General features: G+C 39.4%; 1 protein-coding gene across 1 annotated transcript in view; it reads left to right on the top strand.

Moving 5' to 3' along the window:
- Positions 1-19,719, top strand: part of ANKRD31 (ankyrin repeat domain 31) — a 190,901-nt gene extending 171,182 nt beyond the window's left edge. Inside the window, exon 24 of the mRNA XM_072606361.1 lies at positions 19,324-19,719. Within this exon, the coding sequence (XP_072462462.1) occupies positions 19,324-19,469 (146 nt within the window). The 3' untranslated portion in view covers positions 19,470-19,719. The remainder of the gene's footprint in view (positions 1-19,323) is intronic.
- The last annotated feature ends 4,867 nt before the right edge of the window (positions 19,720-24,586 follow it).

Genomic DNA, 24,586 nt, shown 5'->3' with positions numbered 1-24,586 from the left:
GACCTTGAATTAACACTATGTTCAGTCATCATGAGACCTTAGCAGTTAGCCGGTTCTTCTTGAGCTTATGATAGGAAAATTTCCAGCCCTGTTTTCCTTGTGATTCTAAGTCTAAAGTCTTATCCCTTCCTCCTGCTAGTCACTCTTGTTCCAGATAAGCAGTACAATAGATGGAGTTCTGGGCCTGGAGTCAGGAAGACCTGAGTTCAACTCCAGCCTCAGACATTTATGAGCTATATAATCTTGGGAAAGTTACTTAACCACTGTTTGCTTCAGTTTCCCCAACTGTAAAATGGGGATTATAATAGCACACACCTTCAGAGCACTCTGGGACACCCATTCTGTTGTTAGCAGTCTGTTCTTTATCTTAGATCTCTTCACATCACACTCTTTCTACCTCTGTAAGACATTCCATCCCTGACAGCCCTCTGTAGTACTGAATGCTTTTTCTCTTATGCTTCCTGACATATTGGGACAGAAAGAAGAGCCAGCAGTAGCTCCTCACTGCTACTTATAGACTCTCCCTTTGCCACCATCATTCAGAACCTTCTCCTTCATTCCATCAATTCACATCACCCAGGCCTATTTCTTGCCTCAGTCGTCTGCCAGCCCCCAGGTCATTCTTTTTCCTTTCCCAAGGAGTTGAGTACCTGGTTCATAGCATCCTTCTTGACCTCAACCCCTACTTACATATTTGGATGCTTCATTATACATGTTGCTGTCCCTTAAAGATCTTGGCTTCCAAGATCTTCAACTCTTATGATCTACATTTTTATTCCATTTCATCTACCCATAAAGGTGGTCACACCCTAGAGCTTTCTACAACCTGTATTCTGTATAACCTTGAACTTTGACTTTCCTTTTTCAGATCATAACCTTGGATCTTTCCATAATCTCATTTATCATTATTCTGCTAATCCTCATCTTTATCATCACCCCTACCCTACCCCTACTCTCCCTTTCCTTCCTTCATAGCTTTATTTCTGTAGTTGACCAGTTCAACTGTACAATGTCCTTTACTCTTGTATCTTTTGCCTCTGTGTCAGTCAGTCAAAAATTTATTAAAGGTTATTTTATGCGAGGAACTGTGCTAAGTGTTTTGAATACAAAGAAAGGCTAAAACATGTTCCTGACCTCAAGGAGTTTACATTTTAATGGGGAAAAATGTAAATAATGATATACAAGCAAGAGATATAGACAGAATGAATGGAAGGTAATCTCAGAAAGAAGGCACTGGCAGCAGGGTGTTTGGGGAAGGACTTCTTCCTCTCACTGCTTGTGCCTTGACAAATCCCAGCCTTGAGTTAACTCTATCGTATTCCTTCTCCACTCCTATTCACATGTTGTGGAACAATATTGGAAGAAGTCACACAGTCATGTCAATTAGTTCTACTACAAAATTATATCACTTCACGAAGTTGTTGTGAGGATGGAGTGAACTATATGTAATGTACTTTGAAATACAATGCCAGTTCCAGATTTTATCACTTCTCTTACTTACTGCAACAGACTCCTAACTTGTCAACTAGCAAGACTAGCAACAGTGCTTTCCGTTTTTTCCCCTCTTCAAATCATGCTCCATATAGCTGCCAAAGTAATATTCCCAAGGCAAATACCCTTTGCCACCTTATTCAAAAACCTTCATTAGTTTCCTTTTGCCTCTAGATCAAGATACAAGTCCTGTGACCTGGCATTTAAAGGCTCCTACACTTTAGCCCCAACCTACCTTTACAGACATTAGTTCACATTACTTCCTTTCATATACTCTATATTCCAGCTAATCTTGTCAAATGAAATTTGTATTCTATCTTCCATGCCCTTGAACAGGTTGACCCCTATGCCTGGAGTATACTCCTTCCTCATCCCCACCCCTTAGAATTCTTCATTTTCTTCAAGATAGCTCATGTATCACCTCCTCAATAAGGTCTTCCTTGATGCCCCTAGTTGTTACTGCTTTTTCCCATCTCAAATTATTTTATATTTGCTTATCTCTTTAAGTGTTATAACCCCTCAATAGAATGTAAATTTCTTGTGGGAAGGAAATGTTTCATTATTCATATCCTTGGTATGCTTTGTATATAATAGATGCTTGATGAATTTGTAACAAATTAAAAGCAAAGTACTACTTGTAGAATCTTGGCTCCTGATTTTGCAAGTCTTTGGTATATATCAGATGGAATTAATCAAGTTTTAGAAGCAGAAATTATATGAGTAGCAAATACCCCCTTGGCAGAATCATAGATCATTCTCTAATTTTGGCAGATGTGAAGATGAAATCCACTATAGATTTTTTGAAAAACAGCTTTGGTGTTACATCACCTTCTGTCCCTCTCATTCCAACAATAACATCCTGCTGGTTCCTCTTTCTTTGTCCAGCGTCTCTGCCATGCCATCATCACAGAGAGCCTGGAAGGACAGAAAAATGAACTGGGTAACAAATAATTTATTGGACAGTGACTTCTACTTCATCCCCACAATTCCCCTAATTCCATTGTTTTTCTTCTGAAAACCATAGAATTGGAAATTAGCTATACTACCCCTTTTGCTGCCAACATAAGCTGTTTCCTGTCATGATTATCTTAAAAAAAAAAATCCCAATTCTCCCTTTCAGATGTTTCAGGAAATGTTAATGCTAATTCGAGATTTGTGGGGGTGACATTGTGCTAACCAGATTCAGATGCTCTTAGTAACTTTATCTGTGCTGAAGAATTTACAAGCAAGTCCCAGCTGGCATTGCGGAGGCTTTGGGCAGGAGTTCTGCTATAACGCCTTTGATTTGGGATTTATATTTACTTGGTTGCTTTGAGGTGCCTGACAGAAATCCAAGGACTTGGAAAGTTGGACCAATTTTAAACCTTTAATCGTGTTGCAGACAGAGAAAGGGAATGTGGGAAGCATTTGGAGGGGAGACTTGTTATCTCTCTTTTCTATGTGAAAATATTGTCAAGTAATATCTGTTACAGAAAAAGCAGAGATTAGTATCAGACCCTTGACTGTGGAGCATATATAATATCACACATCAGCAAAAAGCTAAAGGCAGAATGCTTCTAAGCGGTCAGTAGTTACTTCACATCAAGATTTTCAGCCTCTTCATTTTGCCTCATACAGACGAACTAACAGGCTAATGCCATAATCCATGCATGAATTGATAAGGGCCTGCACCAGAGTGGTGGCAGTTTTAAAGAGAAGGGGCATATACAATAAAAGTTGCACAGGTGAAATCAACAGGCATTGGTGAAAAATTGGATACGTCTTCTACATACACAGACACACACAGACACACACAGACACACACAGACACACACACACACACACACACACACACACACACACACACACACACACACACACACACACACACACACACACACACACACACACACACACACACCCCTTCCCTTGAAAAAAGAGAGGAAAACATTTACCTTAAAACCAACAGCCACAGCAACCACGTCTGATAGTGTATAACCTACTAAGCAGCCACATTCACCACCTCTCTGCCAAGAGGACAGATGCCTGATCCATTATCAGTCCTAAGAAGGATCATTACAATTAATCAGTTTGGCTGCCTTTCACTGTCATTTTCATTTACATTATTGTAGCTTTTGTATATATTTTTCTCTTGGTTCTGCTTACTTTACTCTGAATCAGTTCCAATAAATCTTTCCATATTTCTCTGAATTCCTTATATTCATTGCTTCTTAGAGATAATAATATTTCCTCATATTCATGTGTCATGATTAGCTCAGTAGTTCTCTAGTCAGTCAATACATACTTTATTTTTTGCCACCACAGAAAGTGCTGCTATGAATATTTTGATACATATGTAACCTTTCTGTGTTCATCCTCTTCAGGGTACATGCTCAATAGTGCTATCTTTGGGTCAAGAGGCACAGCTTAGTTGTATTTCTCATTTTTTAAAAGATTAGAAAAATTCATAGCTTCAGACATCTAGTCCAGTAGGCGTCTTAAAGTCAATATGTCTAAAATGGAACTCATCCTCATTCCCCTAACCAACACTTCCTTAGGACCTGTCTTCCCATGGACGCTCCAGTGTCAACTTTGTCTTTTATTAGCTTTGCTATATTGAAGGGTATGATGTGAAATGTCAGAGCTGTCTTAATTTGCGTCTAGTTTATCATTAGCAGTTGGAACAATGTAGATTCCTGCAATTCTTCCAGGGATATGACTGACTTTGAGAGTTGTATCCTGACCCCACCCTAATGGTCATATATTTGTATCAATTCTCTACATTTTTTGTCTATCAGACTTTTAGCAAAGATTTTTAATGCCATGGTGGTTTTTCCTATTTGATGATTTCTCTTTATTCTAGCTACATTGATTTTGTTTCATGTGAAACCTTTCTGATTTTATGTAATCCAACTCCTCTGCTTTGTCTTTACTATCTCCTCTGTCTTCTTTGATTAACAGTTTCCTGCTCGGCATAGTTATTAAAGGTGCTTCCTCTTCTCTAATTTTTTTATGATGTGACCTTTTTACTTAGGTTACATATCCATGTGGAGCTTATTGTCACATACAGTATAAACTTAATTTCTGCCTAATTATTTTACAACTTTCCCAGCAGTTGTTGTCTTTCCTTCAGTAATTTGTGTTCTTGATCTTATCAAAGAGTGGCCATGCATCTAAGACATAAAAAAAACCTTCCCAGACTTACCAAAATGGAGGACTTCTACCTACTTCTAGTGATTCATGTGAACATAATTAACACTGCCAGAAGAAACTGAAAAAGTAGTGCCAGCATTTACAGAGTCTTGGGCAAGACATTATAGACATAGGGACACAGAACATGTTTTCTTCAGTGTTACCCATTGAAAGCAGAACAGAAAATGTGATTTGAGAAGTGAATAGCTGCCAGAAAAGGTGGTATCTAAGAATAGGATTTTTAATTCTGAACCATAACTTAAAATACATGGATGACAGACTCCTGGCCAGGGATAAAGTACACCCACAGAGACCATTAACTCTCTAACTGTGGGTGTCTCTCAGGGTTCTGTCCTGGGCTCTCTTCTCTCTCTATGCTATTTCACTTGGTAATCTCATCAGTTCCCATGGATTTTATTACCATCTCTATGTTGATGATTCTTAAATCTGTTTATCTTGCCCCAGTTTCTCTGTTGACTTCCAGTCTCACATTTACAACTGCCTTTCAGACGTCTAGAACTGAATGTCCAGTAGGCATCTTAAAGTCAGTACATCCAAAATAGAACTTCTCATTCCCCTAAACCCTCACCTCCTCCTCCATTCTCTGTTGCTGTAAAGGATAACACCATCTTCCTAGTTCTAGGAGTCATCCTTGACTTCTCCCTGTCTCAGTCCCCACGTCCAAGTTGTTGCCCAGGCCTGTTGATTTCACCTCTGTGCCTCTTCCTTTCTCTTTTCTGACACTGCCATCACCCTGGTACAGGTCTTCATCACCTCATGCCTGGATTATTGCGTTAGTCTGCTGGCAGATCTGCCTGCCTCAAGTCTCTCCCAACTTCAGTCCATCCTCCATTCAGCCACTAAAGTGCAGGTCTGATCATGTCACTCCTCTGCTCGGTACACTCCAGTGACTTCCTATTGCTTCCAACTGTAAAAATAAAACACTTTGGCATTCAAAGCCCTTTATAACCTCCAACCTTTCCAGTCCAGTCTTCTTACACTTTACTCTTTACCACATACCCTTTGATCCAGTGACACTGGCCTTTTGACTATTCCATGAACAAGACTCTATTTCTCTTTCTGGGCATTTTTCCTGGCTGTTCCCCATGCCTTCAGTACTCTCTCTTCTTGAGTGCCTTCCGACTTCTCTGGCTTCTTTCACAGGAGGCCGCCTTTCCCAACCCTTCTGAATTCTGCTGCCTTCCTTTTGTAAATGTCCTGCTTCTCCTGAACGTAGCCTCTTCGTTGTATGTATTTATTTTGCTTATTGTCTCCCCTGTTAGATTCTAAGTTTCTTAAGGGCAGGGACAGTCTTTTGTCTCTTTTTGCATTCCCAGTGCTTGGTGCAGTGTCTGGCACAGAGTAGGCATTTGATAAATGTTCATTGATTGATAGGATTTATTTGCCCTGTATCTCACAAATGTAACCAAAAGAGTTTCAAACTAAAGGATGGGGAAGAGAGAAAAGGGTCTGTGCGTATCTGTCAAGCTAGAAACCATAAAGGATAGCTATGTAAAGAATAAAGGACATCAATTCAGATACTCAGAAGTTCATATGAGGAAAAATTCAAAAAATGAACAGCTGGTAAAACCCACAGCCACAAACATCTGTACATACAAAGTAACACAACAGAAGAACTAGAGGTCTTAGCCCCAACAGGCAAATCTGACTTCAGTTGGCATCGTGGAGACTTGGTGGGGTAAAACCCACGACTGAAATGTGTCTTTGGATAGGTAGACCTTATTCAAAAGGAACAGGATAGGTAAGTAGGGAGGAGGAGCATTTTATGTGGAGAAATTGTACTCATGTGAAGCAATCCAGAACTCAGAGGGGCAAAGCATAGCATTTGGAGGAAGTTCAGTGGAGTGAGAAACAGAAGCCATTTGGTCATCAGATGTTACCACAGATCTCTGAGGCAGAAAGAGGAAGTAGAGGGAAGTAGCCTATAAGTCTGGCAGAAGCATGATATAGTACTAATGGGAGATTTCAGCTATCTAGATATTTGCTGCAGTTCTCTATCTGCCAAAAATATAGCAGCTCATACCTTTTTAATTTGCCTTAGTGTAGTTTCATCCTTCACAAGGCAGAAGAGTCAGCAAGGAGAAATTCTACACTGGATCTGATTCTATGCAGGACTTGGTTGCTGGATGGGAAATGAAAGGAACCATGGGAGGAAGTGATCCCTCCATACTCCGTTAAGGAGGGTAATTCTGGGTATAATCTGAAATGTACCCTAGAGTCTAGGCAAGCAGATTTCAAAGAATTTAGAGGAAGGATAAGTAGTATCTCACAGGGTTACAGTCCAACAGAGATGGGGAACAGAATTAAATTCTGGAGACATAAGGGCACCACTCCCTTATACAGAATCTGGGGTTCTTCAGGACACTTGGATGCATCATAGTTATAACATTGGTGAGTAAGTTGGAATTATTAACTCTTAGAAATTTCCTGATAGTAATGTGGTGGTGGTAATTGTAGTGGCAGTGATAATGGGAGTGATAGCGGTGGGGATAGCGGTAGTACTGTTACTGCTACTTCTCTGAAAGACCCAGATAGGCATGCACACTGTGGCCACGTGTATGATAGAGGACCGCTATGAAACATTGTGTCTTAATACTTTAGTGGTTTCCTGCTAGATATTTTTGCTTTCATGTTTAGTTTGTCGCAGGTCTTTAGCCATAAAAACTCATCATCTCTACTTTAGTACAGACTTAAAGGGGAGAAATTCTCACTCCAAAATTCTGTCAGCCTTTCAGGATACATAAAAATGTCTACCACATAAAGCCATTTAGAAATATCCTCTTAAGAAAGAACACATTCCATCTGTTTACCTGGGAAGGCATCTTTGAATATTTATGTGCTCCGTCACCATGGTTTCCAGGCTCTCAAACACATTAGCTACAATTTATTCACCTGTGAGGGAAACACACTTCTCTTATATTCTTTCTCTTCTAGAACTGTCATTTAATGTATACTAATTATGGCATTTCTTTGATGGGAACACATCATGTGAACACATTTGAAAACAGAACAATCTTTTCCAAGAAAGTCAGAATCATCCTTTTCACAGAGAGGGTTCGTGGCCTAGTGGCTTGCTATTGTAAATCAACATCTTTGAAAAAAGATTTTTATTCACTTAATACTGCAATTTTAGTTTATTTTCCCACTCAAATTTTTGTAATGTAGCACAAAAATCAGAATATCTCTCTATAATGAGACTGAATATTCCCAACATCTAAGCATCACAAACTAAAGGAAGACGTGCTCCCACAACACTGATCCACAGCCGCAGAGAGTGCTGTTTAGGCTCTTATTTACGCTACTCTGGCTAGTTTGTGTTTTGAATTTTTTTCTTGTATTCTTGTTAAAATTCCATTGTCCTGATTCATAAAGGACAGAGAACCTCATTTAATAATTTCTTTTTTATATAGATAATCTTACCCAAAGTGGCTGTTTGCTATTGTTTACTCAAACCAAAACCCCTCAAAATATAACCTAAAAGGGTCCTCTCCAACTTAAAGGACTCTCTCTGAATGCAGGTTTTCTCAGAGAAGTAAAGTTAGGATTCAGATCTAAGTATAAGGTTCAATTCTGCTTGACTGGTTCCAGTAGTATTTTCCCATGTAACCATACATGTGCTTCATCTAGCATCTTAGCTTTCTTAGCTTCCTTCAAGTCTAAGCTTAAGTCATACCTTCTGATTGAGGCCTTTCCTAGTCTTGTCCTGTCCATCCCCAGTGACTTCCTTCTGAGATACCTTCTGTCGACTTTGCATGCATCTTTCATGGTACTCTGGTTATTTGCATCTTGTCTTCCCCATTAGAACGTGAGCTTGTTGAGGGCAGGGAATGTTTTTGCCTTTCCTTGTGTCCCTAGTACCCAGCACAATATCTAGCACATGGTAAGTACTAGGTAAATGCCTGGGACTGATTGACCAGCCCTCTGAAAGAAATCCAGATTCCATTTCCATTTTAGTTTTACAGAGCAGCTGCTCAGCTCTCCATCACTAGACATCTTCCAGAAAACCTTTCTACGCAAGGACAGTAAGCTTTCTATTAGAGGAGCCATGATAGACTATTTTCTCTAATGTGACTTGGAAGGTTGTATTTCATAACCATCTGTCAAAATAATTGGTAAGCATTTTGCCTTGGATTAGAATTACATTCCTGACTATAGATGGGTTTGTATGTGTGTATACATATATATGTATTTTCCATTTAAAATGAGTGAGCAAAAGTTCATTCTCTAATCATAATAAAAATGTAGCCTACCCAAAGTTCTTTGGGACAGTTTCAAATCATGTAAATGGAATTAATGTAGTTAGTAGGTTGATAATGTTTCAGGAGTAACAGAATTCTAGAGTTAGGGCAGGAAAGGACCTTACAGCCTATCCAGTCTGCCCGGCCTCATTTTACAGATGAGAAAACAGAATCCTGGAGAGGCTAAGTGACTTACCCAAGATCACTTAGATAATAAATGGCACGGATAGAGTTCAAGTCCATGTCATCCTATAATTCCACCATCAGTGATCTCTCCACTGTATCATGCTATCACACGTTTAAAAGTAATCAAGATTTTTCTTTTAATTTTTGTGACATTAAAGCAAAAGGGAAAAAAAGAATTATAAGAAACAGAAGACTCATAGATTGGAAGCTAAATTCACCTTGCCGTTGGCTTTATTAATTTAGTTAGTCATTTTTCAAAGTTAATGTGAGGATAAATTGCACAGTAATATAGGGATAGATATTAATGTAAACCTGGATCTATGATTTTGATGGCATGGTGAACTCTAAAATGAGAAAATTGTCTCTACCAATGCAATTTATAATCTTAGAACATTGAGAAGTCAGTTGGCTTGCCCATGGTCACACAGCCAATATATTTGAGTGCAGGTCTTCCTGGTTCTTGAGGCTGCCTCTCCTAGTATGTTTTTTTTGACTAATGATGAAGATTGAGTTAGGGTTGTCTCCCTTTTGAGCCCTTTACCTAAATCCTGGAAGCCACAGGCTCCTATGTCACAAAGTTACCCTTTAATAAAGGTCCTTGTCTGCAGTATTTACAAAGGTTTGTTACTGGATTGTTTTGGTCTGGATCTGTAATTTTTAATCAGTTTATGGAGAATTTCTAGTGTAGAGACATCCTCAACCAATACAGTTCCACAACTACTCTGAAATTTTAGTCCTAGAGAGTTGCCTGGGCCACTGAGAGCTTGAGTGACATGCTCTCGTGTAGTTAGTGCATGTCAGAGATCGAATATGAAGCCATGTTTTCCTGACTACAATGCCAGTTTTCTACCCTTTACATATGTTTGTGTCTACAAATACATATAGAAAGATAGGTTGGCACTGCTTCAGGGACATTGGAGACCACTTTTTGCCCAAGAAACCTCCCACTTCACCTATTTCATTACCGCAGGCTTTTAAAAAAAAAAGGTTATTATTATTATCCCTTTTTAACAGAGAAAAAAATTAAGTCTCAGTGATGTAATTGAGGTCATATTGCTGGAAATGTTGGAGGCTAGATTCAAACAAAGGTTTCCTAGCCCCAGACTCAGTGCCCTCTCCACTACACCCACTGCTTCTCTATATAATACAGAGTTCTAGAATTACCAAATGCCTGCCTGCCTACAGTCTTTTCCATTTTGCTCCATCTTCTGAAACACCACATTTTTGGTCTGTCTGCTCTATTTTCAACATGACATCACTTGGAAAAGAAGGCATGTTGCTCCCTTTGGAGCTCCTGCCTACTGTTTTGTACCTTGTTGGTAATGTTCTCTGTGTGAACAGCATGATAAGGATTTATTGTTAGAAACAAAAACAGGACTCCTTAGGTGCTCCTGAACTTCATTTACAAGGGCCTCGTGTGTCCTCATTTAGGGCTGGTGAAAATACAACTTTGATGGATTGGATTGTTACTACACTCCTCACTCCTTTGATTCTCCTTGGTCCATGATAACTTCTAGCACTGACTCCTACTTTGGAGATGAATAAAGCTTTTGGCCTTTCACATACTGTGTAGAAAACATCTAAATTTTAGATTTTAGATTTAGAATTTTAGTTTGAAACAGAGGCCTCTTAACCTTTGCTGTGCTGTGGACCCCCTTTGGCATTTTGGTGAAGCCTATAGACGCCTTTTTTAGAAGAACATTTTTAAATACAAAAAAATAAAATACATGGGAATACAAAGGAAGCCAATTATATTAAAATAAGGTGGTACAGTGGATAGAGAGCTAGGCCTGTATTGACCTGAGTTCAAATGCAGCTTCAACCACTTACTAGTTGAGTGACCCTGGTCAAGTCATTTAACCCTGTTTGCCACAGTTTCCTCATCTGTAAAATGAGCTGCAGAAGGAAATGGTAAACCATTCCAGTATCTTTGCCAAGAAAAAACCCAAATGGGGTCATGAAGAGTTGGATATGACTAAAATAACTGAACAACCATGAAAGTTATCATAATATTTTTTAAAAACCAAATTTGTAGACCCCAAGTTAAAGTCATCTGGTTTAAAGAGACCTTAGCAGCCATCTAGTCCAATACACTACCACGAAGGAATCCCCACTAGAACATAGCTTACAGTCTGGCCTCTGATTGATGACTTCCAGTGAAGGAGGATACACTCTTTCTATAATGGCAGTCCATTCCACTATGGTACAACTCTGTTTTTCGGAGATTAAGCCTGACTTTGCCTTTTTATAACATGTGCCCTGATTCTGCATTCGGAAACCAAACAAGACCATGCCTACTCTCTCTTCCACATGATGAAGCCGACTGTCCTGTCCCACCTGTGTCTTCTCCTCTAAATGTCCCTAGCCCCTCCAGTTCATCTTCATGCCACATCGACTCAAGTCCCTTCAACACCCTGGCTGAAGGCCATGTCCTTCTAACATTGTGGGGCTCTGAATTGAACAGAACACTCCAGAGCAGAGCTAATACTGCTTTATCCCTGCAAACTATGCCTCTCTTTTAAAAAAAAAAAAATCACTTTTTTTCCCAATTACACATAAAAAAATTTTAACATTCTTTTTAAAAAAATTTTGAATTCCAAATTTTCTTCCTCCCTCCCTTCCCTATCCCCTCCTTAAAAAGGTAAGGATTTTAAATAGGTTTTATATACATGTATATATATATATACAATCATGTAAAACATATTTCCATATTAGTCATATTGTGAAAAAAGAAACAGACCAAAAGAAAAAAATAACAAAAAGATAAAATGAAAATAGTATGATTCAGTGTGCGTTCAGACTTGATGTTCTTTCTCTGGAAATGTATAGCATTTCCCAGTTCCTTTGGAATTGTCTTAGATTATTGTATTATGGTATTAACCCCAGTTAAATTGAGGTTTACTGGCTAGATTCCTTCCTTCCTTCCTTCTGACAACAATAGGTCCCTGCCCAAGCTCCACTTAATGGCTGTTTTCTGGACGCTCCTGGCTTAGAGTGATTATCAGTAGTAACTGCCTCTCTTTCCCTTCAGCTTCATTTAGTTACTTTTTTTCTTTTTCTAATTAAAGGAGCCATTTCCTGAGTATTTCTTAAACAGGCCTATTCACTGAATGGGCGTTGTCTCACCCTAAGTGAGTGCCTGCAAAGACCTTGGCCTAAAGGGCTGAAGGCCTCCCAGTGCATCCTGGGTCATCTCCAGTCATCCTGAGGAATATCTGGTCACTGGATTCAGATGACTTAAGGAGAAGTGAGACTGGTGACCTGCACAGCCCTCCATCACTCAAAACAAAGTCAAGTGCAAGTCATGTTACTATTCTCTCATGGCATGGTCTTCTTCAGCAACGAAGGATAAACACAACAAGAGCTTTGTAGTGCTAAGAGCTAAGTTACTTGTAGTTAATCACCACCCAGTTTGGCTGTTACAGTGTACAATGTTCTCCTGGTGCTGCTCACTTCCCTGAGCATCAGTTCATATAAATCTTTCCTGGTTTTTCTGAAGTCTGTCTGCTTGTCATTTCTTACAGCACGAGAGTATTCCATTACAGTTTTACACCACAGCTTGTTCAGCCATCCCCAATTGTTGGGCATCCCTCAATTTCCAGTTCTTTACCACCACAAAAAGCTGCTATAAATACTTTTGTACTCGTAGGTCCTTTTCCTTTTTTTTGTGCTCTCTTTGCGATACAGACCTAGTAGTGGTATTCTGGATCAAAAGGGCCCTTTGATCCTCGCTCCAGATTGCTGTCCTGAATGGTTGAATGAGTTCACAGCTTCATCCAACGGTGCATTAGACTATGCCTTTCTTGACACACCTCAAGATTACAATAGCTGTTTTGGCTACCACAACTTATTGCTGACTCATAATGAACCTACATTAATCCATTAAAGCCCCCAGATCTTTTTCAGGCAAAGTGGTCTAACCAGACCTCCCCCATCCTTTATTTGTGATGTTGATATTTTTACCTTGATCATAGCTCCCACAAACATTGTAGCCGTGTAAATATTAGGAGTACCTAGCTGTACCATCTTTTAAGATAAGATGACTCCTATTACAAAGCCATTACCTATTTTTACTGCCCTCTAAACGAACCAAAAAAAAAGTGGGTTCTGTAAACTACTACAGCATGCCTACTCCTACAATACTGCAGCTCAACAGAGAGGGGAAAGCCAAACTTCTTTACCAATGCTGACTTCTTGACATTAAAGCTAATTCTTAGACCATCATGAGACTGAATCAAAGACGAGGAGATCAAAGGATATCAAGTATAGGAAAGTGCCGTAAACTTGTATACTGTGTAAATCTAGAAAACGTTATTGCTGATGTCATTAACAACAGCAGTAAGCTTTGGTGTGTCAGTAAAGTATTTTCCCATTTTTCTAGATTCTAAGTGTTTCTCATTCAGTCAACAAGCATTTATGAAGGGCCTACTTTGTGCTAGGACATGCCTGTATTTGTAAAAATCAATTAATTAATTGGACACTAGATTTGTGAATTCAGTGACTTTGGGGTTTACTGTACCACAGAATCTAAACATTCAAGATTAGTCAGCGTCTAGGAATATAGTTGCCAGTATCTGTTTCATAAAATTCCATTAGGTATCATATGGCAATAATATCCATTTTGTTTACCGAAGGTCCAAAGTACCTTTGGAGCAGTTTCTTAAATAGTTATATTAACATTCAGTTAAGAAGTGGTAAGTTTTTGAGGGCAGTTTGGCACGCCAAGGAAAGTTTTATCCTGGGAAGTCTGAGAATAGAAGCTTGCTGAGTTGCTGGTTTGTATGTGCTCTGTGAGGTGTGGTGCAGCCAGGCTGGTGCTGGAAGATTTGCTTTTGCAGATCCAGTGTCTGAGGTCCTTGAGGATTCCTGCCATCAGACCCAGTGCACCAGCTGCCTCCTGCTTATCGATGTCGTTTTTGTTCTTTGGTCATTTTATTCCTGACCGCCTCTTCATGACCCCATTTGGGTTTTCTTGGCAAAGACACTGGAGTGGAGTGCCATTTCCTTCTCCAGCTCATTTTACAGATGAGGAAACTGAGGCAAACAGGGTTGAGTGTCTTGATCAGGGTCACTAGTAAGTGTCTGAGGCTGGATTTGAACTCAGGAAGAGGAGCCTCCCTGGCTTCAGGCCCTATTGGTGCTCTATCCACTGCTCACCTCCCTGCCTGTTATTATCCTTAGGAATCCCCAGCTCCATGTGAGAACAGCTGGAAACAGCCATATGTTCTTGGGCCCTTCATTCTTGGATCTTTGTTTTTAGGCTTATAAGCTGTTCACTAGGACACCAAGTGCAATATTTGCATAATATCTGTGTTATTTTAAGAACAGTTTTTCTCAGGAGTAACCCATGACTCCTGTAAGAATTGTCAAGATTGTCTTGACAAACAAGGCAGCCTGTAATAAGCTTGGAGGCAGCATGGCCTCCATCTGTATCTCACTTTAGATACTTACCTAAGTCTGTTACCCTGAGCAGATCATTTACTCTCCTCACTTGTGAAACAGGGATAATAGTGCCTGTGGCACTTACCCCACAGGTTCTTGGCAGGATCGCATGATATAATGTGCTAAGCATTCTGCAAACCTTAAAGTGCTACGTAAATGTCAGTTTTTAATCATCCTCCTTATTATTCATCAATACTACCTGAAGTGGATCTATCTTCCACAGTCACTTTTAAAAGAAAGTGCTAAGATGGAAGAAGTAAAGTCATCTGAGTATTTCACTGGTCATAGAATAAGAACTATAAATCAGAGTACCGGAGAGAACGTAGGACTCCAAGTCAGAGGAGCAGAAGTTCCATCCCCAGTCTTCCCACTCACTACTCATGGCACATGAATGTGTTGCAGTCTCTCTGGGCCTCCATTTTATCATCTATAAAATGAAGGAGGCAGACTTGGATGATATCAGACATCCCTTCCAACAGTGTGTCCTATAATGCTAAATAATGGCCTCCGGTTGTATCTTTTGGAGCATTGCCCTTCAAAGACAATGCTGTTCATCTCTTGTCAGGTGGATATCTTTTGTATTATTTTTCCAATACAGAGGATGCATTCAACAAAGTCACACGTATTCCTTTGGAGAGACAACTAACAGGTATCAGAATAGGTAACAGAATTGTGATCTTTGACCCTGACAATATTAGCACCCTTGTCTATCTAGCAGAGCTAACCAGGAGACAAATCTCAGATTATGGATTTATGACTTGGGGGAAAACTCGATGGTACAGAGCAGACAAGAAGGCTCAGGTAGAGGTGATATTTGCTTGCCAACAAAACCAATTTAGCCTGGTGTCAAGAAACTAGTTGAAATTTATGTTCAAAAACCTTGTGCCAACATTTAAAAATGTTCTGGGAGAAGAAATTCGACTCCTGGAACAGCTTCTAGGAAAGACTGTTTGAGAGACGATCTGTAAGAGAAGGCAATTTGTGAACTCAAGCTGGTAAGGAGAAACACATTGTCTAAATGAAGTTACACCTCCCTAGCAGCTTCCAGAAGCAAGGAGCAAGAGGGAAGGGATAGTTCATGCTTTAAAAAAAAAATGAAAATAAATTGGAAAGTTACTCCCTGATTGGAGAAAAGTAGTCATATTGACTATACATGTTCAGCATAGAGAGATAGTTAGAAGGTGTATTCTTTTGGTTCCAGCTTCTGCCATGTGGAAGCATCTCTGAGAGAGCTGACACCTACCTACAGAGAACCATTTCATCAGGAGCCTGCAGGGAATTCAGGCCTTATTGCTTAGGCTGAGGTCCTAGAAATAGCAGCTGGAAAAGAACTGCAGGGGCTTTTGGAGACTGTGAAGTCACAGAGCCACATAGGTGTATACAGCTGGAGAAAGAATTACTGGAAATGAATCAGAAGAATATGAAAGGACTTCTCTCTCTGAGAGAATAAAATTTATTCTTTTATAACTTCTTTTTATATTCTTAATTATATTCTTTTATAATATAATAAATTTATATTCTTTTATAATATAAACTATGGATTCGTAATAGTTAACAATTAGAAAGATGGCAAACTATAGTTGGTTGTTTCTTTAATTTGCTCCATACATACTAGTCTTAAGCATAGTTGATAATATTATTTAGATTTCCTTGTAATAAAGTTATTGTAAAATAATTTTTAAGACATGACAATCTTTATTTGATGAGCATTTTATATGTTCATCTTTATTTGTGTTAATCATACCTACCAGAACTGTAACTAGCACAAGTCAGACAGTATTTTTGCTCTAGCACATCAGCATCGAAGGAGGAGGGCTTCCTACCTAGGGCTTCCACACTGCTTTTCTGTTGGGGAGACCAGACGGGCCTCTGTGCCACCTGAATAATTCCTACTTTCTAATCGTCCCTGGGCTCCCCACCCTGTCTGTGCCACACAACTGCCACCATCCTGCATTTCTGCTAGTTAAAAGTCTCCATGCTTGTAGTCTAAACCTAGTTCTTAATTTCACTTATCCAAGAAATTTACTTCCTCTTGGTGGCAGCATACCCAAGTAACCCTCATAGGTTGAATCTATAAACTTAACCATGATGATATCACATCAAGTAAAATATCATTGGAATTTTTCTGAGGAGGGGGAGAGACAAATATAAGCCAAAAAAGAGATCCTGCCTTCCAGGAGCTTACATTCTAATGTGTCTTCACACGTAAAAGGATATGGTAAAGGTGAGGGACATGGAAAGCTCCAGAGTCAGGAATGCATGTCTTGGATGCAGTAAGAAAAGGTGGTCACAGCCAGAAGAGAGGGCCACATGCCAGAGGCTTTACCAGATTGAGACATTACCAGGCTAGCAAGGAGGCAGAAAAGTCAGGAATTGTTTAAATGTGGTTTCTCAGAGCACCTCTCACCCCTGTGGCCCATACGTAGCATTGTGGTAGCAGAGCACCCCTTCTCAGCCTCTAAAATGAGGGAGGGGTGGGTCAGGTAATAACAATTTAGTGCCTTCTCCATTTAATATTCAGTTACTGTTGATAGCTGTTGTAAAGTGCCAGTGAATCACATGTAGCTGAAAAACATTAGAGACTATTTGAAGCATGAATCATGCCCTAGGCCTGAGGAGTGGTAAAGACATTTTCAGGCTTCAGAGGGGCCCAGGACCACACCTCCTTTTAGCACCCTTGGCCTTTAGAGTGGGGATAGACCTGTTCCTGTGCTTGGTGGTGCCATTAGCAAACAATTCTGAAGCACCCATTATGTTCCAGGCACTACGCCAGGTTCTGGACAAAGACAAAAATGAAACAGTTCTTACCCTCCACATGTACATGTATGGATACACATCTACACATGGTGCTTGTACACACAGTGTGTGTGTTTTGTGTATATATGTGCGTATACACACATGTACTAGCATATTGTCTATATGGTATGCTGTTACATATACTAGTGTGTATATATACGTATATACATACATATGCTAGTATACTATTCTGTATGCACTAGTCATATAGTATTCTAGCATATTATATACACTCCACACACACACACTGATGTACCATATATAGGAGGCAGTTAGATGGCTCATGGATAGAGTGCTAGGCCTGGAGTCTAGAAGACCTGACTGAAAATGTGGCCTCAAACATTTACTACTTACCTACATGACCCTGAGCAAGTCACTTCACCTCTTTTTGCTTTAATCCACTGGAGAAGGAAATGGCAAACCACGCCACTATGTTTCCCAGGAAAACCTCGTGGACATTATTGGCATACTATACGAGAAGTCGGACAAAATGACTGAATAGTAATGAATTCTGTCTGTCTACCCATCTATCCATCTACTATACCAGTATATTATACATACACACATACTAGTATGCTACATATACGTACTAGCCATATATAGGATATATCCGCATACTATATGTACATATACATATCAAGTGTATGTATATACAGGCACGTATATACTTATGTACTGTTATATACCAGAGTAACATGTATAGTATAGCTTGTGATTTGGCATATATTGTATTCTGTACATACACACAGTATACATATACATGTATATACATACCTCTATGTATTAGTATATGTGGAGGTGTGTACACAAGCACACACTCTTACAAATGTAAATGTACATGATGTCTCCCTTGTAATCTCCTTGGGAAAAGGGCTTGTTTCATTTTTTTGCTGTTCATCCCCAGCATTTAGCACAGTGCCTAGCACGCACACACACACACACACACACACACACACACACACACACAACTTTAATCTATGAAATTTAACTTTACTGAGACTTTTGGGATATACTGTGTATACATGTGTCACTTTATGTAATATGTAAGAATAAGTACAAAGATATTTCAGGTGAGGGCTTTAGTAGCTAGGGGGATGTATAGAGAGAAGGTGGCGGTTGAACTGAGTTTTGGCAGACTGCATTAACATTGGCCCCATGAGTGTGTAAATACATTGTAGTAAATGCAACCTAACGATTTAGTGGGGCTAATTTCCAGAAACAGAGGGGAAGCTGGAACAACCAAGCCTCAGTATTTGTACAGCACAGATGCAGGAAGACTTTCATGTGTTCTGATTATGTCCTGACTGCATACACCCAACTATGGTCTTCTCTGTCCAGGGTTGTGCTAGTAAATGTTTAACAACCAGCTCTCCAAAAAAACCCCATTAATAGTATATATGCCACACTTGTAATTTTACTCTTAGAAGCCAGGTGGCAGAATAGAGTGCCAGTGAGGAAGACCTCAATTCCAAAACAGCCTCGGACACTAGCTGAGGCACTAATCATCTGCCTCAGTTTCCTCGTCTGTAAAAGGTTGTTGTGAGGACCAAATGAGATTATATTGGTGAAGTACCTGGCATATAGTAGGTACATAATAAATACTCATTTTTCCTTCCTTCCTAATCTTCATTAATATTTGGGTAACCAGCCCTGATTTGTAGCATTTGCTAATTTCCTAGGTATAAATGCCCACACTGAAAATACCAAAGCCTCTTAGCAGTATTGCTGGGATTCTTAGCTGGAAGCTGGGGGTGAGAGCTGGGAGGTGATAGAAGTATTTCTGAATACCATATCTTTGTTCCATTTTGTTGCATGCATGCTGTGTAGATAATGAAAGTAGAGTTAGGGAAAAAAAAATTGTTTTGGTCACAAAACCTCATGCGCTTGCCCTCAGACTGACCTGACTTTTACGTGCTAATGATTTTTAAGAATACCATAGTTAGAGTCGTTAGTAATATTTTGTCAACTTTTCAAACAGGACCTTCCAGTGATTCAGTACAAAACTTCACACATTATCTTCAGCCAAATGAAGTATTATTGATCAGCAGCCAAGAACTTCTTCCATGCCATATAATGGACCAACATTGGAAATTCTACATGGCAAGCAAGGATGGGCCATTCTGAAATCTTGTATTACAGGGGCATGTCTTACTTTGTTTAACGCCTTACATTTTATTTGCACTATTAATCAAAGTTCAAACTTTATCTTGTGGGATCTGATGAGGGTTATTTAGACTTAAAATTCTGTTGTTAAAATTCCTAAGATCTGTGATATGAACATATACTTAATGCTATTTCATGTTGAACTTTGTATTATAATAAATTATACTTTTTTGCCACTAAAATAAAGGCATCTTGAAGATGGCTAAGTCAATTCGTGCATTTCATTTTCCTTGGTCATATAAACAAACATTATCTTGCCTCCCTCAACCTAGCTCCTTATATTCATCTACCTTCCTTTATGTTTTCTGAAATGAAAATTCTTATGTATGAGATAAGTGGCATATCTAGAGGGTCCAAGAGAACAGGACATGTGAAGAGCCCTTATTTTCCCCTTCATTCAACCCAAATCCCAACAGATCAGCCTTTACCCCTTTCATTTATTGAGGCCAAATCCCTATCTGCATTTCGGTGGGAGAGAGTTCATAGTATTCCACTCTGAATCTGGCTCATGTGACCCTCTCCATTTTCAAGGGTCATAGTTCAGGGGTACTCAGATATCCTGCCCTTTACCCTCAGCTACAGGGAAGGACATGGTCACACTCCATTGGGATAGACAAGGACTCACCAACCATATACTAACCATCCAGTAAGATAGAATACCAGTGAGCCTTACCATCTTGCCTGCCATTGAACCCTTCAAAACCCCAGACACTGCCATTTTCCCTGCTACTGGAAGGACCAGCAGGCCTTTCCATCTACCTTGCAGATGAGCCTACCTATGCCATATCTGTTGTCTCGTCATATGAGCTCCTTGAGAGTAGGGACGAATTGGATGTTTTATTTGTGTCCCCAGAACTTAGCACGCCACTTGGCACACAGCAAGTATTGATTTTTTTTTTAAATTCAGTCATTCACTGAACAATTTATTACCCACCTTAGCACATGGACAAATGTTAGATAATTCTAATTTTTAATACTACTTTACTCTTTTGTAGTCTAGACCTATGATTTCATTACTATCAGATATTCCAGAAACTTCTACCACTGAGAAAGATCAGCAGCTTATCTACCAATTGTCATTTTTAGAGTTGCTTGGGTGACCAAGACATTAAGTGACTCTCCTTGTGGTCACATGGCCAGTCTGCCTCAGAGTCAAGACATAAACTTGGGTCTTCTTGACTCCAAGGCCAGTCTTCTAGCCACCATGCCATGCTACCTCACTCTTCTTTTGATCTATATGTGTGAGAAAAATACAATCATACTTTTGAAAATTGATACTTAAAAGAGACTTCGATCTTTGAAAATTTTTACTTTTAATTATCAGAATTTTTATAAATTTTGCCCTAAAGAGTAAGGTAGAGTAGAAAGCCCTCCCAACAATTGTACTATAGTAAAACTGGCTCTTTAGTCTGTGTTAAACTCACAAAATTCAAGGATCATCGGTCTGGGACTAGGAGAACAGTCTAGGGAGGGACAATACCTCAGAAGTCATCTAGTTCAATTACTTTCTATTATATTGTAACAATATTATCTTGGATTCTATTATATAATACTGTCAAGTATATTACAGTCATGTCATGGTTATAGAAGTACTGGGGCAGTCCCTATTCTCTAGAGTTTAAGGGGCTGATTTTGTTTAAGAAGATAATAATAGCTAACATTTACATAGACCTTATTATGTGCCAGGCACTATACTAAGCACAATTCTTCAATTATAATGGTAATTGTTCAGTAAACGCTTTGGGAATTAAAATGGAGTATTACCTCCTATGTCCTGGGAGATGGAATCCCAGCTTTGTTACTGAATAGTGACTTTAGGCAAGTCACTTAACTTCTTAGGCCTCTGTTTCTTCATCTGTGTGTAAGAAGACAACTTTTTCCACTAGTTTCTGAGAAAGTGCCAACCTGCTTTGGTAGAAAAGTGGTTCACCTGCCTACATTACTGAAATCATACCCTAAGACCGTTCCAAGAGCTTGGGATGTCACAAACAATAAGTCATGATGGATTGATTCTCAGAGGGGAGAATATTAATTTGCAAATTTATTCCTTAATCTGATTTTCACATTTTAACAAAGATTTTGTATTTATGTCCAAACCAAAAAACCTTAGACTTTCGGTACAGATGTCAAGCAAAATATTTTAAATATTATGACTTGTCAAACTAGCATTAACTCTCTTCTGCTTTTATAATTGTACTAATTGTGTCTTATAAACTACAACTGTTACCTAACAGTGGGGAAGACATTCTACCTGAGTGGAATAGCTTATATTATTTTGACAAAACTGTAGACATGGACTGAATTGTGTTAAGCGAACCAGAGGTCCCATTACCTTCGTTGTTAAGAAGGGCCTTTATTTCTGACACCTGTCAGAAAACATGAATTCTAGAATTTGAAGGTCTGCCTCAGTGCTTCAAGTGGGGAAAATGTACTTGATCTTGTATCATATAATGGTTTCCTGATACATTGGGCTCTACTAGTATCTTCTTGAGGACCATTTATGAAATGGCAATGTACATCTACACTTGAGTGCAAGAACATACTATATTGGTATTTACTGTGAAACCAGCCAGCACCCCACACTGTGTTAGAGACCCTTGATTCAAAAGACCACATTTCTCTAGAACTGCAGGTGACTTTCTTAAGGCAGTTTTCATGGCAATTTTTATATAATTTATATGTTTTTAAGTAGTTGCAATCTATTTCCAGGCAGTTTTCAAGTTTAAATGGTTTTCTTGCCACTTTGAAGGGTGTCATTTCTTATCCTTCTCCCCTTATTGCTTCTCACCTTCCCAGTAATTGAACTAGCACTCCTGTACCAGTGGTTAACGGTACACAGTGGGTGTCAGACTCTTAGCCCACAGCTACAAAGTGTCTACTGAATCAGATTAAGACATATAACAAAATAAAATACAGTATAGATAATGCTAATTTCTAGTTTTGGGAAATGTTTAGCAAAATAGATCAAGGTACAGTATAGTATAGATAATGTTCATTTGTGGTTTTCTAAGTCACCATACAGCCCACTGGAATCTGTTTTTAGTTAAGTTTGACCTCACTAGACCTGTCCCGCATGGGAGATGGAGGCTTTGGGCTCAAGAGCATTCAGTGGTATGACAGCCTCCCTGCCTTGTGTCCTACAACCATTTTCTTTGCTCATTGCATGTCTTAAGTGCTTGACAGTTTAATACCACTGGAAGAACAGGTGCCTACCAGGGTTATCTCAGGTAGCCCTGAGGGAAAGAGGGAGGAAGACAGATCTCCTCCAGCATTCCTCAGCTTTCGGATTAGAATGTTTTATACTCTTCTGCTGCAAATGATGGTTTTTAGTTATTGCCCATTGGCCCTGTGCCCATTGGCAGTCTTCCCCTAACTCCTCAGTGTCACCCCTTTTCCTGTGGGGCTTTGCTTATTCTTCTTTCCTGCTTTTTTTTTTTGACTATATAATTCTTCCCTATCTTTTTCCTTCTTAATTAGTTAAGTAGATTCTCCCTTCCTTTCCAGCCTTTCAACTAGTCCTGTTCAATAATTGAAAAAATTTTGCACCCCTTTCCAAAAAGGATTTCTCTTACTCTTTTCATTATCCAACCTCTCTTTCTGTCTACTTTAGATCCTCATTCTCTGATTCATGACCTCTTTAATTATCTGGTCTCTCTTTTCTCTGTATTCTTCATGCAATCAAAACTTCCAAGGTATCCATTCTCGGCTGTCCCCCCAGATGTGTTCTGCCACTGCCTTATAGAGCTCTCCCCATTGATTTCCTTTTTCCATTGTATCTCACTCCCAGAAAAAAATGCCAATTATTGCTAGTGTTGGAGGGATACTACCTCATGGTAGAGCTCCACCTCTCCCCCAGGTCCCTGATTATATAGCTCACCATTGACCTTTACTTTGCTTTGGTTACCTTTCCACCCACTCCCATATTTGCCCCATGTTTTCCCACTCTCCAGGTACCACTTTTCCCTCAGAATTCCAACTGTTTCCCTTCCCAAAGTAGGACCAGTAGACTTTTCAAGCACCAAATCCCCCTAGATCACACCCAATGTAAGGTCCCCATCTAAGTTTACAGACTATCTCTCTTCACCCATAGGAGCATTCATCAGTGAAACCCCTTTAAGTCCTCCTTCCTTTCCCTCCTTTTTTTTAGACTTCCACCACTCTTCCTTACTCCCACCCCATAGACTCTTTTCTTTCTAAGACCACAGAAGTCACTTTGCCCTTATTGTTAGACCTTGTTTTGACCCTAACACACCACACTCTATCTCTTTATGTACCGTCCCATGTTGTCATGTAGTTGCACAAGGGGGAATAATTAACTCACCTGTAGGTAGTCTGTAGGTGGCTCAGTAGATACAGCACTGGGCAATTCATTTAACCCTGTTTGCCTCAGTTTCCTCGTCTGTAAAGTGAGATAGAGAAGGAAATGGCCAACCACTCCAATGGCATCACAAAGAGTTGGATGCAACTGAAACAACTCAACAAGAAGGAAGGCTCTTGCCATTTATAAAGCTGCTCTCTGTGTCTTCACCATTAGCTGTACCAGGTTTCCATCTTCATTCAGTCTCCTGGTGCCTTTTAAAAAGAAATCTCTTATGGATCTTTCTCCTGTTGCTATTGCTGTACTTGCCTGCTGCATTCATTCACTCCTCCTGTTGCTTGGGTGTTCAAGAAACAAATGATCTCTTCAGTTCTAGTTTTTTTCCTAAAAATGTTTCAAATGACTCTTTATTACTGAATGTCCATTTTTTTCATGTGTGGTTAAGTTCAGAGTTGTAGAATAAGTCACCCTGGGTTACATTCTGAGCTCCATGGCTCTTTAGAACACTTATTTCATTCCCTCCTGTATTTTCTGGTGGGTACAGAATAGTCTTATATTATTTGAATGTCCTTGCCTTTGTATTTAGAAGGCTTTTCTCCTAATTGCTTATAGAACTTCTCATTTCTCAATTGCACTGTTAAATTTAACCACTACGTATCTTGGAATTTACAGCCTTGGGTTTTCTTCTAGAGGCATTCTTTCTGGAGGAATTCTTTCAACTGATTTTTCATTTTCTGTGTTCAGAAGTTCTGGGAAGTTC

This window comes from Notamacropus eugenii, chromosome 4 (genome assembly GCF_028372415.1).
Source record: "Notamacropus eugenii isolate mMacEug1 chromosome 4, mMacEug1.pri_v2, whole genome shotgun sequence".
NCBI lineage: Eukaryota > Metazoa > Chordata > Mammalia > Diprotodontia > Macropodidae > Notamacropus > Notamacropus eugenii.
The sequence above is the reverse complement of the archived record's forward strand: the minus strand, read 5'-3'. Positions and strand labels throughout refer to the sequence as shown.